Source organism: Amphibalanus amphitrite, unplaced genomic scaffold (genome assembly GCF_019059575.1).
Source record: "Amphibalanus amphitrite isolate SeventyFive unplaced genomic scaffold, NRLGWU_Aamphi_draft 001362F_arrow, whole genome shotgun sequence".
In the NCBI taxonomy this organism is placed as follows: Eukaryota; Metazoa; Arthropoda; class Thecostraca; order Balanomorpha; family Balanidae; genus Amphibalanus; species Amphibalanus amphitrite.
In genome coordinates this window covers 16159-32928 of record NW_024882855.1, presented here as the reverse complement: position 1 = coordinate 32928, position 16770 = coordinate 16159, and the positions used below count along the sequence as shown (strand labels likewise).

The 16770-nt window shown below is 47.8% G+C and overlaps 1 protein-coding gene and 1 long non-coding RNA gene across 2 annotated transcripts; one reads left to right on the top strand and one right to left on the bottom strand.

The window, feature by feature from the left end:
• The first annotated feature begins 1983 nt into the window (after positions 1–1983).
• On the top strand, positions 1984–13173 carry LOC122372455 (eukaryotic translation initiation factor 2 subunit 3, Y-linked-like). The gene is made up of 11 exons (XM_043349627.1): positions 1984–2152; positions 3366–3429; positions 3607–3717; positions 4085–4208; positions 4444–4553; positions 4810–4968; positions 5280–5509; positions 5955–6099; positions 6374–6543; positions 6820–6992; positions 12923–13173. Exons 1-11 carry the CDS (start codon positions 2108–2110, stop codon positions 12981–12983), a joined length of 1392 nt encoding a protein of 463 aa, XP_043205562.1. The 5' UTR covers positions 1984–2107; the 3' UTR covers positions 12984–13173.
• Positions 13174–13994: 821 nt separating this feature from the next.
• LOC122372456 lies at positions 13995–15342 on the bottom strand. Its single transcript, XR_006254878.1, has 2 exons — positions 15151–15342; positions 13995–14562 (listed from the first exon to the last, which is right to left on the bottom strand). It is a non-coding gene; the product is annotated as an uncharacterized LOC122372456 (long non-coding RNA).
• Positions 15343–16770: the final 1428 nt, after the last annotated feature.

Here is a 16770-nt window from a genome sequence, read left to right as displayed (position 1 = left end):
AACGGATGTTGCCAATAGGTAGAAGGGCTGCGATCCACAGGAGGGCACTAATAGGTAGAAGAGCCCCGATCAACATCCCGAGTTTCGACAGTAGGGCACCGATAGGTAGGAAGTTGGCGAGCAGCAGGAGGGCGCCAATGGATAGAAGGGCAGCGATCAACAGGAGGGCACCAATAGGTAGGAGGGCGCCGATCAACAATCAACAGGAGGGCGCCACTAGGTAAGAGGGTGGCGAGGAACAGGAGAGCACCAATAGGAGGGTGGCGATCAACAAGAGGTCGCCAAAAGGTGGGAGGGCGGTCATCAACTGGAAGTCGCCAATGAGCGGAAGGGTGACGATTAAAATGGGGGTGGCAATGGTGAGGAGGGCGCCTTTGCTCAAGAGGATGACACGAACAGGAGGGCGTCTGTGCGGAGGGCGCTGGTCAACAGGAAGGTGCCAGTGGATAGGAGGGCGGTGATCAACAGGAGGGTGCCAGTGGTTAGGAGGGCGGCGATCTACACGAGGGCGCCAATAGGAGAAGGGCCCCGATTAACATTCAACAGGAAGGACTAGGGAACCAATAGGTAGGAGGGCGGCAATGAACAAGAGGGTGCCAAAAGGGAGAAAGGCGGCCTTCAAAATTTCACATGAGGGCTCAATAGGTAGGAGAGCGCCAATAATTATGAGGACGCCGATCAGCAGAAGGGCGGCAATGTGTAGCAGGGTGGCGACCTACAGGAGGGCGCCTTCGGGTGAGAGGGCGCTTATTTACAGGACAGCGGCTTACATAGGCGACCACCGTTACGCTTAGAGAGCTACAGCCTACAAATGTGGTTGGAGGGCGCCCGAGGGAGCCCTCCAACCGTATTTGGAGGGCGTATTTGGAATGGGCGTCCTCCGAGGGCGCCCTCCATCCGTATTTTCCCTGTAAACACATTCGCGATTGGAGGGCGCCCTTCAGTCGCGATTGTTTTTCGATTCGATTATATCACAATTGCATTTGCGATTGGAGGGCGCCTTCGGCGCCCTCCAATCGCAAAGGGCGCCTTCGGCGCCCAAGGGGGGGGGCCATGGCCCAGTGGCCCCCCCCTGCCTACGCCCCTGGATCTGGAAGCGGCACCCTGCACGTGCGCACGTGCAAAATGGGTCCCAGCTGATATATGCACGGCACCCTACTAATCGATCCCTAACTGTGTACCAAATTTGAGCGCAATCGGTCGAGCCGTTCTCGAGATCTGAAATCGACCCATGCACGTGCGCACGTGCAGCAGCACCCCCATTGTGGGCTGGCACATGCATATGCATTGCCAGAGGCGGATCCAGCTCATTTGGGGGGGGGGGGGGCAAACCATAACAATTTATCGATTCTTTTCATGCATCGTCCATAGGCGTAATGTTACAATTATGCCGTTTGGGGGGGGGGGGGCAAATGCCAATTTTGCCCCCCCCCTGGATCCGTCACTGTGACTGTGCATTGCCTAGTAGTGGGTGCCCACCTACATGCCAACTTTCAGCGCAATCGGCCTGCAGTAGTTACTAAGATATTGCAACAATTACGAAACTGACACCTCTTCCTTTTGCACGTGGCAGTTGGCACGTGCATAAGGGGTCACCAACATGCATCGGGAATAGTCCAATACTTGGTAGAAGGAATGAAGCTACCCTACAAAAATTACCGCATATAAATCGGTCAAGTGGTTGCTGAGATATAAGCCTCGCAAAAGCGTCCGCACGGCCGGCCGGCCGGCCGCTCATACTCAGAAATTTCGTTAGGTAGGTTAGGTAGGTATGGCAGATACCAGCTACCAAGGCTATGTAACCGTCCAAGGATATGGGTGTGTTTAAGGGCCTTGGATATGGACAGCATAACCGTGCCACAGCTGACAGCAGCGCAGCAACGCATTCCGTGCATTCCGGCACATTCCAATGACGCAATTTGGCTGCTGAAGACGCCACGATCTTATGACGTCTTTCTCGTTTGCGAGTTTATGGTATGTTTTGAATAACAAATACCTTGATCTGTGAAAAGACATTTGCCTCGTGTCGCGTCGTGTGCCGCCCCGCGATTTATCGCCGGTGATAGTAATATTTTATATTCACAGTTATTGACACACAAGAATAAAAATGTCAGGCCAGCCTCATCTAGCAAAACAAAGTTTAGTTGATTTGGTAAGTGAAACTGGTTTATCGAATTGTGATGTCAAAAAAAGCAGAGCTGAGCGAGGTTGAAAAGATGATGAAATTTTGTCCAGATGTTGATTCATTATTTATAGGCTTTTTAGTCAAAAGATGCACATTAATCGAATTGATTTGATAAATAAAATGCACTTGCTGTCACCATATTCTGCTGTGTGTCATTTCTGAAATGTTTTTTTTTTTTGATAGTCCGGCATTTATTACGAACAACAGTGATATTCTCACAAAACAAATGCACTGCATGACGATATAGTGGGGAAGCATCAGATGAACGATGCTTCAGATGAGCTTTTGACTGGTCTCAAACGACCCGAAAGTCATTTCTGAAATGTACCTATTGACATTGTGATTGACATTTGAGATGCTGGTGCAGGTAGGCAGGTCAAGGTATATCAATGTTGATAGTGAATAATGGGTACCGAAGCATCTTTCATCTCACTGAACTTTAACCTCATCTTATCTTGCCTTGTTGGTTATTGAAAACATGCTAAAAATGAATAAAGGTTTGTTAACAAATTTTTATCACATTACGGAATGCTCGCTGCTCAGACATTAGTTACCCAATTTATATAATATAGACAGTATTCTTTAAAGAAACTCACTATTGATAAAAAGATCAATTATATAGTTAATCTCTCAGCAATTTTTGGCCCAAGCTAACTAATCGTAATTTCAACACAGTGTTAGCTGAGCTGCCGCACAGTCTGTTGTCAACAATTTGTTTGGTCACCTTTTTATGTTAGTATACTGCAGGTTCTCCCAAATGGAGAAGTTCATTCATGACGTTTCTTGGCCTCCCATTCAACCGCACAGACCGTACGGATTCAATCAATCAGAAGCCAGGAGATAACAGCAGGCGACTAACTTCTGTTTTGAAATGTAATTATACAATTAAACTTGTAAGTGACATTTTTATAGACCTCTCATTTTTGGCAGTAGCCAAACATCCTTGGTCAGGTAAGGTTAGGTCAGGTTAGGTTAGGTTAGTTCAAGCACCCCTCCCCGAGCAAGGCTTAGAAATCCAGGAGCCTCAGAGGGGCATGGGTTAAGCATTTCAAGGTCATAGCTGCTAACTGCCGCTTGTCATCATTTTTGTCTGGGCTGTTCTAGTCACATGAATACAGAGAGGAGATGCAGTACAACGGTGACAGTCAGCAGTGCAATTTTGTTTTGTTTTCTTTTTCAGGACATTGAGAAGCTGCATCCGCTTTCGCCAGAGGTTATCAGTAGGCAAGCCACAATCAACGTAGGTAAGTATCACATATGTAATATGTATATGGTTGTTTTGATGCAATAGTCTTTTTTTATTAGTTAAGATATTATTTTGTTCCTATTTTCATTTTGTTCCTATTTTCATTTTGTCCTCTGAAGTCAGTACCTAGAGTAAAAACAACGATTCAACAGTATGACCCATTCTCTCTTCTCAGGAACTATTGGCCATGTGGCGCACGGAAAGTCGACCATCGTCAAGGCTTTGTCCGGCGTACAGACTGTCCGCTTCAAAAACGAATTGGTGCGCAACATTACCATCAAGCTAGGTAAGTTCGCTAACCACGGCATTAACCGTCCAACTAAGAAGGATGTCGAGAACTGACTGGGCACTTAGTAAGAGGTCGTGTTTCGGTGACGGCTTCCCAATCTTTTATTGGGGATCTGTGTTGATTCGGCAAGCCACTAAAATCTCTAGCGAGTTGTAAATGAAATTAGTTTTTGGTTTAAGTTGTTGTACCTACGTGAGTACCTCGCCAAATGCGTTTAGACTCACATTGATGCTGTCAGGAATTTTATATTATGCATTGTAGAACGTGTGCTTTCACGCTCTTTGTGGAATATGTCCCTGTTAACTTTTTTTTTTGTCTAATGTCTCGTCAGTCATCAAAATCTAACTCATCGGTATTGTGCTAGGTTATGCAAATGCCAAGGTGTTCAAATGTGACAACGAGAAGTGTCCACGACCAACGTGCTACATTGCTGCCGGCTCTTCTAAGGAGGACAGCTTCGTCTGCAGCAGGCAGTCCTGCAACGGACAGTGAGTGGCTCAAATGCAATTGGCTCCACACTATGTAGATCTAGTCATGTCAAACATGCCTTGATAGTCTCAGAAACACATTGTTATGGAGAATCTGATGTCATTTGGCAACACATTTAAATGTCTGACCATATGATTAAGGTCGTGCTCTTTTACGAAAGCTATATGCAACGCCAGTAGCTTATGGTGAACGATCTCTTGCTTAGCCTTGACTGTGAATTCACTCTGTCTCCAGTTTCCGTCTGACCCGGCACGTGTCGTTCGTCGACTGCCCCGGTCACGACATTCTCATGGCCACCATGCTGAACGGAGCGGCAGTCATGGACGCCGCCTTCCTGCTCGTCGGTCAGTGCCTATCGCCAGTCCACCGATAATGCGGACAGCGTCTCAGTCCCCTGTGCTGTGCTGGAACGGAAGCTGTTTGGTGTGATTCCCACATTGATTTATACCGCAGGGCGCGATTACAATTTCACAGTTTAGCATCGACAATGGCTCGTCACCTTTTGTGTTATTGTTTGATGCGATGTTTCATTCGAATTTTTGTGGTCTTACCTGCCCTAAGTCGCGTCTCTTTTCTCACCCTGCTGCTCCGTCTCCACAGCGGGCAACGAGCCGTGTCCGCAGCCACAGACGTCCGAGCACCTGGCCGCCATCGAGATCATGAAGCTGCGGCACATCCTCATCCTGCAGAACAAGATCGACCTCGTCAAGGAGACCCAGGCCAAGGAGCAGTACGAACAGATCCTCAAGTTCGTCCAGGGTAGGTGGCGCGGCTCGATGGATCGGATAGTGCGAATGTTCTGAAGAAGATGATTTTTTCTACGGAATGACTGACAGCTATGATACAGCTATATATGATATATATATGATATATATATGATATATATATGATACAGCTATGTATGTCAGCTACGATATGTCACGAATTAATAAATGTTTGATTGGAAAGTACGTATCATTTTTCCCAAATACATGGAGACTCCATTTGGTTGGTTTTCGTCCTATGAAAGTTATTCCATGTCCGTTACACGCCCACTGACCTGTCTCATTTACCACCGCTCCTCTCCGCAGGCACAGTGGCTGAGAGTGCGCCGGTGATCCCCATTTCGGCGCAGCTCAAGTACAACATCGAGGTCATTTGCGAGTACATCGTGAAGAAGATCCCGGTGCCGCAGCGCGACTTCCTCTCGGCCCCGCGGCTCATCGTCATCCGCTCGTTCGACGTCAACAAGCCCGGCTGCGAGGTGGATGACCTTAAGGGTGGCGTGGCTGGCGGTTCGATCCTGCGTGGTGTGCTGAAGGTACGGCTTGGAAGGAGGGAGGGAGAGGGGAGAAGTATTAGACCCGATCGGGATTAGAAAGTGGTAGGAGGGTGGACGTTGGTAGACCGTGGCGCATTTTTGTTTGGCAGGGAATACTGTAGGGAAGAGACATTTACGTGTCTTGATAGAAGATATTGGTAGGAATGGATCGTGGTTTGCTGATCGTAATTAGTGCGAGAAGGGGGCTTAGAGATCAGGAGGGGGGATAGGTGCTGATTGGTGGCCTAGAGAGGACATTTTACGGTGACCGACGGGGGAGAGTACCAAGTGTTAATGTTGTACTCCGGGAAATGATGGAATAACCGTATATTTATCATGGTGCACAAGAAGCGAAAGAATGCATGTAACGCGGCTGTTTGCTGACTGGTAAGTAATTGGTAAGCAAGCCATTCACCCAAACCGCGCCACCTCGTTTTGTCGGCAGGTGGGGCAGGAGATTGAGGTGCGGCCCGGTATCGTGGAGAAGACCCAGGACGGCAAGCTCAGCTGTCGACCCATCTTCTCGCGCATCCTATCACTGTTCGCCGAGCAGAACGACCTGCAGTTCGCTGTGCCCGGAGGACTGATCGGTACGAAACCCACAAGCCCGGCTTAACTCTGAGCTCCGAAACGTGAGACACCGAGAGGTGTCACGATTCCGTGGTATTTGAACTCTTAAATCCGGGATATCGAGATGTGTAGTATCAGGTGGCGATTTTTTACATAAGTACTAAGCCATGTGTCCTGAAGTGTACGCTTGAGATGTTGCATGCTCCTCTTGCACACACCGGTCCTCACACTTGAATGACTCGTCACTTCAATTTTTAATGACACGTCACCTCTGACCGGCCCTCCTTGCCGTAGGTGTGGGCACCAAGATCGACCCGACGCTGTGTCGCGCCGACCGTATGGTGGGCCACGTGCTGGGCGCCGTCGGAGCGCTGCCCGACATTTTCACCGAGCTCGAGATCTCGCTCTTCCTGCTTCGCCGGCTGCTCGGCGTCCGCACGGAGGGCGACAAGAAGGGAGCCAGGGTAAGCAGTAGTGGCCGGCAGCGGGCGGCGCCAAAGCCACCATCTAAAGAACTGTATGAAGGAATGCATGACTGTATAAGAGACTTGATTTACGTGTGCGGAAGGCTCGTTACTTCAATCTTCTATTCGTTCATTTACCTCATGGACGAGAGCTGATGCTTATATCTCAATATTATGATAACCTTGTCTGCTTTTTAGAACACGCACTGCCGATGTAAGTGCTATAAGTGTGACTGACAGTAATGCGTCTAAGCGATGTCGTGTTCCCCGCCACAGGTCCAGAAGCTGACCAAGAACGAAGTGCTGATGGTGAACATCGGCTCCCTGTCCACCGGGTGCCGCGTGCTGGCCATCAAGGCTGATCTGGCCAAGATTTCGCTGACCTCCCCCGTCTGTACCGAGGTCGGGGAGAAGATCGCCCTCTCTCGCCGCGTCGAGAAACACTGGCGGTATGTTCGGTGTTGGGTCTGATGAGGATTTTACGGCCAAGTATTGGCGGGTGCTTTTCGCTTTAACATTTGGAGTTTTACATTCGTTTTGTATTTATTCAGCACACTGCATGGATAACCTAGCTGAATCATGACATTGCAGCTCACCCATGCCTTTGTGCTCGATTCGTAGCGACATCATAGTCGGAATCTGCTGTTTCAAAAAGCCAGACGTCGCTGGTAGATCCTTTGTCCTTTAACCCGGCGGCCGCTGGGCCTCCGCGCCACCCACCGGCCGCTGGGGGGGGGGGGGGGGCATATAGTCCCCCCCCTTTACTTCTGCGACGATATCGTCGCAACGCGAAGAGATAGAGAAGCGAAACTTTGCACACATCTTCCTGAATAACTAGCCAAGGTTGTGTCTAAATTTGGTGTCGATCCCATTTGAAATGACGTCACAGTGACGTCATAAGTGAAATTATAGATTTGCGACTCTCATATTCCTCACGATACATCAGATATTTGGGACCGAATATAAAGGGTCGATTATTGGTCAGAAACTAGATGGAAGTGTAGATAGATGTTTTAGGGTGACAGCAGGTGCTGCCTAGTTCATTTACAGTTGAGTTTTATGCTCAGAGTCATCAGAAACGGTCCATATAGGAAAACGACAAACTTTATGACGTCACTGTGACGTCATCGTAGGTGCTACAACCACCAAACTTTCCTCAAACATTGCCTAGGTATTCATTTGAAGCTAAGCCAAGTTTATCACGTTCGTAGCTCATCAGGTTCAGATATATTTCACAAAACGTAAAGGGGGGGGGGCAACGATTCCCGGATGAAAAGTCAAAACGTTAAAAGTAAACGGATAAAAAGTCAAAGGACATTAAGTCAACAGACAGAAAGTCAACATCGCAAGAAGTCAAAGGACAAAATGTCAAATGAACAAAAAGTCAACCTGCCAAAAAGTCAACACGCCAGAAGTCAACAAGCTAAAAGTCAACACGCAAGAAGTCAAATGACATAATGTCAAATAGACAAAAAGCCGACATGTCAAAAAGTCAACGCGCTAAAAGTCAACGCGCTAAAAGTCAACACGCTAAAAGTCAACACGCAAAAAGTCAAGACGCTAAAAGTCAACACGCCTAAAAGTCAACACGCGAAAGGTCAACATGCTAAAAGTCAACACGCTAAAAGTCAACATGCTCAAAAGTCAACACGCTAAAAGTCAACAAGCAAATAGTTAATAGGTGCGCGAAAAGTTGATGCGCAAAATGTAGTTAACAGCAAAAAGTAGTCTTTAACAGCAGGGCTGTTCACGACGTCGGTTTATCCCGTTTAATAAACCGTAAACATGTTTATTTTTTGAACGACCAATCAGCGTCGACCTGATCCTGACGTCACATCTCGTCAATGACGTCAGACCTCCGCCGTAAACCGTTTATGCGGTTGATGCCTCAAAGCATCAACATGGCGCGTAAACGCGTTTATGTGACAATGATGGCGATGTGCGGCGAACTTGTGAGGCGAGTTGTGAGTGGAAATCTGAATTCGGACAGTTCAGGGGCTGGTAGGTGAATACATGAGTTTCAAAATAACCCTGCATGGGTTGCAGAGGACCTGGAATGGCAGGTTTGTTTCATTGTAATTTCATTGTAATTAAGACCTATTTTGAGCATCGTTCTCTGATAACCAGCGTCCAGCGTCGTGGGTATTTTGTGGTGAAAACTGTCCTTATTCTTGCAATATGTCATGATATGAGACATATTCCCATCAAATTATCTTTTCTTTGCACCTTTTACAGTATCGTCTCAACTGCTTATTAGTTGTCACTGTTTAAGTAAACACTTGTGTTTCGTAAACGTAAACGCCGTGTGACGTCACAGCCGGGGACGTGCCCCGAGGGCAGTTTATGTAAACCACATAAACCGACGTCGTGAACAGCCCTAGCAGTCGTTAACTAAGTCGGTACAAGTACGCCGCAGCCCGCGTCTCCGGTCGGCGACTGACACGCGCCGGGCCACATGATCCCCGGCCGCCGCCCGCTGGGCGCCGGCTGCACCGCATAGCGCGTCTCGGCGCGTCCCTGTGCGTGCCCCGACACTACCGATAAGAACTCTCCTACCTATTTTTACTTTGCTTTAAAAAGTATATTGGGAATGTGAACTTATATATATAAAGTTGGCGTACTGTGCCTGCTAGTGGCGGGGGGGGGGGGGGGGCAGTTCCGATAAGGAGACGTAGGTAGGGCGGAGGCGAAGATGAAGGAGAGGGGACAGTAACTGGTGGCCACAATGCGCTATACTTGTCACCTCTCTTTGGACGTCACAGCTCCAAGGTCCTAAATGATTGTGTTTTTAGCAATCGCATCTCGATAACCCCTCGCCCGCACATGCCATTTTCCCATCCTAGAACGCACATGGTGGGGGGGGGGGGGGTGGTTGCCACACCCCCCCCCCCCGCGCCATTTCGTTCCTGTTGGAGATAGAGCTTAGCGGTAACGACCAAAAAGATTCTTTGGGAAGAGACGAATCCAATGATACCCAGTTTTACCTTCTCAGGTCAGTCATTGACTTTCCAGGTCAGGTCAAACTAAAAAATGTTGCTGTTTTGGGTCACCGTTGGATATCAAGCGCTGTACCGATGACGATGCCGTTTTCTGGTGCCAAGCCAGCTAGAACCTCTTTGTCACACTACCCGACCAGAATTTTGCTGCTGAGGTCATTTCAGGTCAAGTTAGGTCAAGGTCAATTATGTACATGTGTTTGTATGTCTGTGTGTGTCTGTGTGTATACTGATGTGTGTACCGATTGTTTTTGGGTCCATATTACATGAAATCATGATTTGAGAAGCTTTTACCAAAAATGCAGTAAAAAAACTTCACAAAAAGTAAATTCGGCTTGCCTAAAACGCAATTATCTTAGATGACCTAGGTTGACCTTGACCCTGACCTTGACCCCTATACATCGTCGAACAACATGTTCCATGATAAGTGAGAGGTAAGACTGGCAAAAAAGGCCGAAATCAGGGTGTCAAAAGCTCACAAGGCCAATGGCAAACGCAAGATGTTGAGAATTGGCCATTTGGGTCATGACATGACCTGAAAAACAAGGTCATATCTCCGAAACCAAAAATCACAGAAACTTGACATTTTCAGTGGACATCAAGAAAGGATAGAGGAGCAGCTATACGAAAAATCAGCCTTCTAGCTCTAAAAATGTTGAGTGCAGAGCAGAAAGACTACCTGGGGGGTGGCAACCACCCCCCCCCCCCATGTGCGGGCGAGGGTTAATTGACCTATACAGTATGCATACATTTCGATGAAAATTGGTCACCTTAATTGGATGCAGTCCGTACCTTTCGATGAAAATTGGTCACCTTAACCCGCGCCCCGTAGGGCTACCGGCGGACCCTACCACCCGTAGGGGGGGGGGGGGCCGTTTCGTCCCCCTCCCTAAGATCTCGGAAAGTTACCGGCCGATTTTCAAAATCCAAACGGCGTTCGATAGCCCCACCCGGGAACTACCTTGGGACCAAATTTCACTGACCTAGGTCAAACCGATGACGTCACAGGTCAGGTCAAAGGTCAGATTTTCACCGTTCAAAGGCATTTCAAGAAATGTGTTGTGAAATCGAGTAGATTGGTAATTTATTGAAAACTATCGATAGTACATTGTTCGTCGAACACATACTTTGCTATCTGAGGTCACTGATACCAGGTCAGGTCACAGCGAGGTCAGGTCACCGGGGTCACAATATGAAAGTGTCGTGTGATAATGTTTTATGGTCCATTTTACATGGCAAATGCGATTATGTGGGTTAGGCAGCCTTTGGGGCCAGCCTAGGTCACGTTTTGGTGAAAGTCAGGTCAAGGTCAGGTCAAATTAGGTCAAATTTCAAAGTTGATATTTTGCATAAAATGGGTATCGATTCGATGCAGCTCGTCACGGGGAGTCTAATGGTGGTCTTTGTTTTGCTCTACGAGGTCTAGAAGTGCCAAAAATTGAGTTTGAAAATTTGACGTCATCATTTTTGAACAGTTTTTTCGCTATAACTTAGCCAAAAAACAAGGTATCGATCTGAAATTTGGTATGTAGATAGAAGACGGTAGGCACTATCACATATATTCCGTTTTTTTTCGAAACTCAAAAAAAGCTTTTTGGATTTTTTGGCTAATATATATAAAAAAAATGTTTTTTTGATTTTTGGGGGTCAAAACTCAAAAATTTCAAAATTCCGAGATAGCAGTTTTGTAGCCCTGTTAATTCTACACCTTTTATGTCTGATCATTTTTCTGTGTCTTCAAAGCTGTAGGCCTGACAGGTCCTATCGCGAAGGTCTTTTTTCGGTCAAAAATGACAGAACATGACGTCATTCTGACGTCATTTGTGGCCAACCTATCATAGCCTCTGGATAAACTTTTGGTCACAATGTGTAAAATTGATGCCCGGAGGAGTCCTGAAAGTTTGGTGGCGATATCTCCAGCCGTTTAGGAGATATCGACCGAAAAGGACAGGGGGGGCCGTTTCGGCCCAACCCCCTACGGGGCGCTGGTTTATTGTATGCAGTCCGTGAATATTAACAGGTTGTTGTCTGTTGATGCTGATATGAGCGTTCCTTTCAAGGCAGGACAATCCGACAATCACACAATTGCCTCTCGTTCCAACTTCCACCTATCTAAAAGAAATGACGCGCTTTACTATTGTACCAATTCTACCATACAATACGCTTGAACTATAATAAAAGTGTGAAATCGCCAATAGAACCCGTGACGGAATCAATTGATGAGAAACGTCTCCCTACACAATATAGGAAATTTGAACAAGCAAACTTTTCGTATCGATAACATTCCGGGTTACTATATTTGTTGAAATAATTCCAGTAAACTGCGCCTGGAACAGCCAGTTATCTCGAAGGATCATGTAACGCTGCCTCATGACAACCTTACGATGCGAGCGAGCTCCCACCTAGCACGTAAGTGTCAACGGATGTGTGTCAGATTTCAGCCAAGCATGCCTGTGTGACCAGCTGAGTCGCGGTTGCGGGCCATGGGAATCCCCATCAGTCGCGCAATGGAGGCAGTCTCGCTTCAATGTCCAATGATGCAGGTTATATTGTGCAGCATCCTGCTTAATTGTGTACGTACAGCTGTTTGTAAATGTTATCTCATGTATGTAATGACTGATGATCCAGGTGTCATTGACTTTGTCTCTTTGACTTGTCCTTTTGAGTTTTTGGATTTTGGCTTTTTTTCTTTGGATTTTTTCGTAGTTTGACTTTATGTCCTGTTGACTTTTCGTCTTTTGACCTTTGTCCTCTTCACTTTTTGTCCTTTTGAGTTTTTTTTGTCCCTTTGATTTTTTGTCCTTTTGACTTTTTGGACTTTGACTTTATGTCTTTTTGACTTTTTGACCTTTTGACTTTTTATTTTGACTTCATGCCCGGTTGACTTGTTGTTTTTTGACTTTTTGTCCTTTTGACTTTCTGTCCTTTTGTTTTTTATTTTGACTTTATGTCCTGTTCACTTTTTGTCTTTCGACTTTTGTCCTTTTTACTTTTTGGCAATTTGACTTTTTGCCGTTTTTACTTTTTGTGTTTTGACCTAATGTCCATTTGACTTTTTGTCTTTTGACTTCTATGCTAGTTGACTTTTTGTTCATTGACTTTTTGGCAATTTCACTTTTTATCTTTTGACGTTTGATCCTTTTTGACTTTTTGCCTTTTGACTTTCCTCTTTGTTGACCTTTTACCTGTTGACTTTTAAGATTTTTGACTTCTTGCTTTTGACGTAATGTCTGTTGACTAATCATCCTTTTACCTTTTACCATTTGACTTTTCGTCCGGAACCCGGGGGCAACTTTATGCCCTCCCCCCCCCCCAGCGGCTCGTGGATTAATACTTGTCTGTCATCACCTGTGGACGACCGCTGACCACCCATCCCGTTACAGACTGATCGGCTGGGGTGAGATCCGGCGCGGAGTCACCGTCAAACCCGTGATCCAGAAGTAGGCGAGACGGCCACGAACCGTCCAGAGGGCTCCAGCAAGCGCCAAGCGCCCGGACGCGGCGAGTGAGTGTGCCCAAACCAGATCACAGTGAGGCGGCCATGCGCGCGGTGCTATGCTGTTGCTCGTGTGCTGCTTTGGTGGAAGGATTATTGGCGGAATCGGCTACAAATGCATTCTTGGATATGATTCGATCACTGCGTTTGTGGAGAGTTGGACAAGTGTTGGCGAAACGGGATTTCGGTTACGGAACCCGGTAATCTTTACTGGTCTTTATTTATTATTGGTCTTTTATGCAATCTAAACCCTGATGGCTGATCATAATATATCCCTTAATCTATTTTTTTATCATTACGATTTATCTCACTTAGTTGCCCCCGTAGTAGAGTGCTTGTTACGAGCGAGCGTGAGGCGTGCTCTCGTATATTTACGGAATATTTGAGTATGAGCGGCCGGTCGTGGCTAGGCCTGTGAGAGGCTTATATCTCAGCAACCACTGTGCCGATTGACCTGCGGTCTTTTGTTGTGAAGCATCTTCATCTCTTCTAAAAGGTATTGAACCATTCCTGATGAATGTGGGTGATTACGTGCAGAATAGTTTCATCTTTTCCCCATGATAATAACTAATCATAGGGCCGATTGTGCCTAAACATAGCTATCGGTATGCACCTATTTGCCAGTGCATTTCCATGTGTCACAGTTGTGGCGCTACAGAGCGTGTGGACGTGCAGGAGGCAGTTTCCACATCTCTGGAACGGCTGGGCATATTGTGCTAAAATTTGGTACATCCCGAGGGACCGGTCAGTACACTGCCCCGCACAACTCTACAACTCAATTGGTGGTCCGGCTTCGCCCTGCCAGACACGCTGTTCTCATTCTTGCGTTCGCTCGTTTGTCGCCTTCCCCCCTCCCCCACACGCGCCCAAACACTCGAAATACTCTGGTTGTGGCATATTTCTTTGGGGGGGGGGGGGTCATTTTTGAAATCGTGTTTTTTTTCTCTCAACACAATGCAGAGTTTCACTGCCTTTTATTCATGCCACCAAAACACAGCACTAAAAGGATGGGTGCAGCGGCTGAGCCCATAGATAATCGCTGTTAATTTTCAGAGCAAGTGCATTCCTTTCAGTAGTCTCCAAAATATGATCCAGTGTATCGAATCCGAACGATTCTGCCATTTCACTAAGTAAAACCGTAGTTGCCACTCTCTAAGCCAATCTAAAAAATAGAGATCGAGCTCAACCTCTGGCAACTACCCCTAGGAGAGTCTGAATCCGAAGTCGCTGATCAGTTTTACCCAGGCGTCCAGCGTGGGCTCTCTCGTTGACCTGGTAACCTTTCCTCGGGCCATGGTGACCTGGAGCGGCATTCGGCGGCCGCTCACGGCAGGGCGTAGCCATGGGCGACGTTCTCAGCGACGTAGCCGTGCGCCACGTTGTCTGCGACGTAGCCGTGCGCCACGTTATCGGCCACGTAGGAAACTGCTACGCTCTCGTCGACGGGGGCGGGCTCTGGGTCAGCCCAGGCCACCGCCAGCACGGCGACCAGGACAGCCAGCAGCAGCAGGGCGGCGCGGAACATGGCTGTGGGAGAGAGACGTACAAATTAGCTACGGGGATTACAAGTTAGCGATTAGGTTGGAGTATGAGAGCGTGTATTGCTTGCAATGGCTTATGATTTTCTATAAAGAAGCGTACAGAAACCGGCGAAAAAAAATGTAGTGCACTCACCTCCACTGGACAAGGCAAAAAAGTAGACCCACAAATAATACCAGCTTAACTATGAGAGTTCTCCTCTGGTGGCTGACGGTCCGACCCTCATGGCTTAAAAGTAATAAAACGTTGAGATGACAATGTAAAGGATGACCCGCTTGCACGTACCCCGGTAGACTCTGTGATACGACCCCGACGGCTATTCGGTTCCCGCTGACCCGGACGCGGTCACCCGATTCCGACACCGACTTTGGTCGGTCACGTGACCGACGGAGCGCCCCAGGGCTAGTGATCGGTCCCGAGCGGAGCGGGGCAGGCGGGCGGCCGTCGGGGACCGGGCTATCGCAGCCAAGCTAACAACTCCGGCAAGCGTTGCTACTTGCTTCTTACCACCCTCCTCCATACAGCTTTTTTTTTTAGTCGTGATGGACCACGTATCTTATTATCCAATTGTCTTACCTGAGGTTTATGTAGAGTCAACTTCGACGACTGAGATCGCTGAAAGCTCGAGGCGCTATGTCCCTCCGTGTGCCATTGGGCGATTTTATACCGATCACCCTCCCCTGATCGGGAGATGCAGGACTGGCACAGAAGCCCGGGGTAAACAAACTTTACGTCGTGCGCCGCTGGGAAAATCCAACACAGAGTGATGGTGCCATCGACGCTGTCGCTGTATGTTGTGTGCTTGGCTATGTGATTATTCGAAGTATTGCACAATGAGGGATGCAGAAGCAGGTCGCGCCAGTCGAGAGGCACTATGAGGTGATGGAGGCTGATGGCGCAGCGTGATACGAGCTCGGAAAACGTATTATGCGATCACTGTGGGGCATATTTATTCCCCCCCCCCCCCCACCCCCACCCACTAACTTAGGTCTGCTTACATATATATAAAAGCACGTCACCGGCTTGGAACAATTTATAACGTATCGTTTCCGCACGCCATTAAAGATTAGCCCTTGAACTTGAAGAAACGGGCATTGGATTGACCCCCACCCCACCCTAGTTTTTTTTTTCGCGAATAACACTCGTACAAAGCGATGGATCGCGACGAAGAAACTTTCAGCTCTATTTGATAATTTTTGCACCTAGCGTGAAAGCTACATGACCTTGACCCGAATGGCATTTGATCCGTGACCTGTTTTTATTACGGAGCGAGCGAAGCGAGCGTAGTCTTTCCTTAGATTAACGGAAATTTCTGAGTATGAGCGGCCGGCCGGCCGGCCGGCCGGCCGGCCGTGGTCACGCTTTTGCGAGGCTTATATCTCAGCAACCACTTGACCGATTTACATGCGGTAATTTTTGTAGGGTAGCTTCATTCCTTCTACCAAGTATTGGACTATTCCCGATGCATGTGGGTGACCCCTTATGCACGTGCCACGTGCAAAACGAAGAGGTGTCACTTTTGCAATTGTTGCAATATCTCGGTAACTACTTGGCCGATTGCGCTGAAAGTTGGCATGTAGGTAGGCACCCACTATGCAATGCCTATCCATGTGCCAGAGTTGAGGTGCTGCTGCACGTGCGCACGTGCAGGGGTCGATTCCAGATCTCGAGAACGGCTGGACCGATGGCGCTCAAATTTGGTACATGGTTAGGGACCGGTTAGTAGGGTGCCGTGCAAAAGTCAGTTGGGACCCATTTTGCACGTGCGCACGTGCAGGGTGCCGCCTCCAGATCTCGAGAACGGCTGGGCCGATTGTGCTCAAATTTGGCACATCGCTAGAGACCGGTTAGTAGGGTGCCGTGCACAACTCAGTTGGAGGTACCCCCTCGCAATTTCGCACGTGCAAGGCTCACCCTCTCGCTCGCTCCGTTAGTCGCCCCAAAAGGCGTTATACTGGTACTATGTATGTAGGTAGGGCCAGAATGGCGATTCGGCGTAGGTATGTCTATGTCAGCCTACATTAGCCATGGCTTCCGGACATGATATGATAAGAAATATGTCAGCGATTATTGTCCCACGAATTATGGTGGAAGTCAATTTCATGTGAAGGTCAGGTTAACGTCACTGATGGTGTTGGTTATAAAACCATCAGGGACGGTTTAGGCTTCTTTTTGGTGGAGGTCAGGTAAAAATGT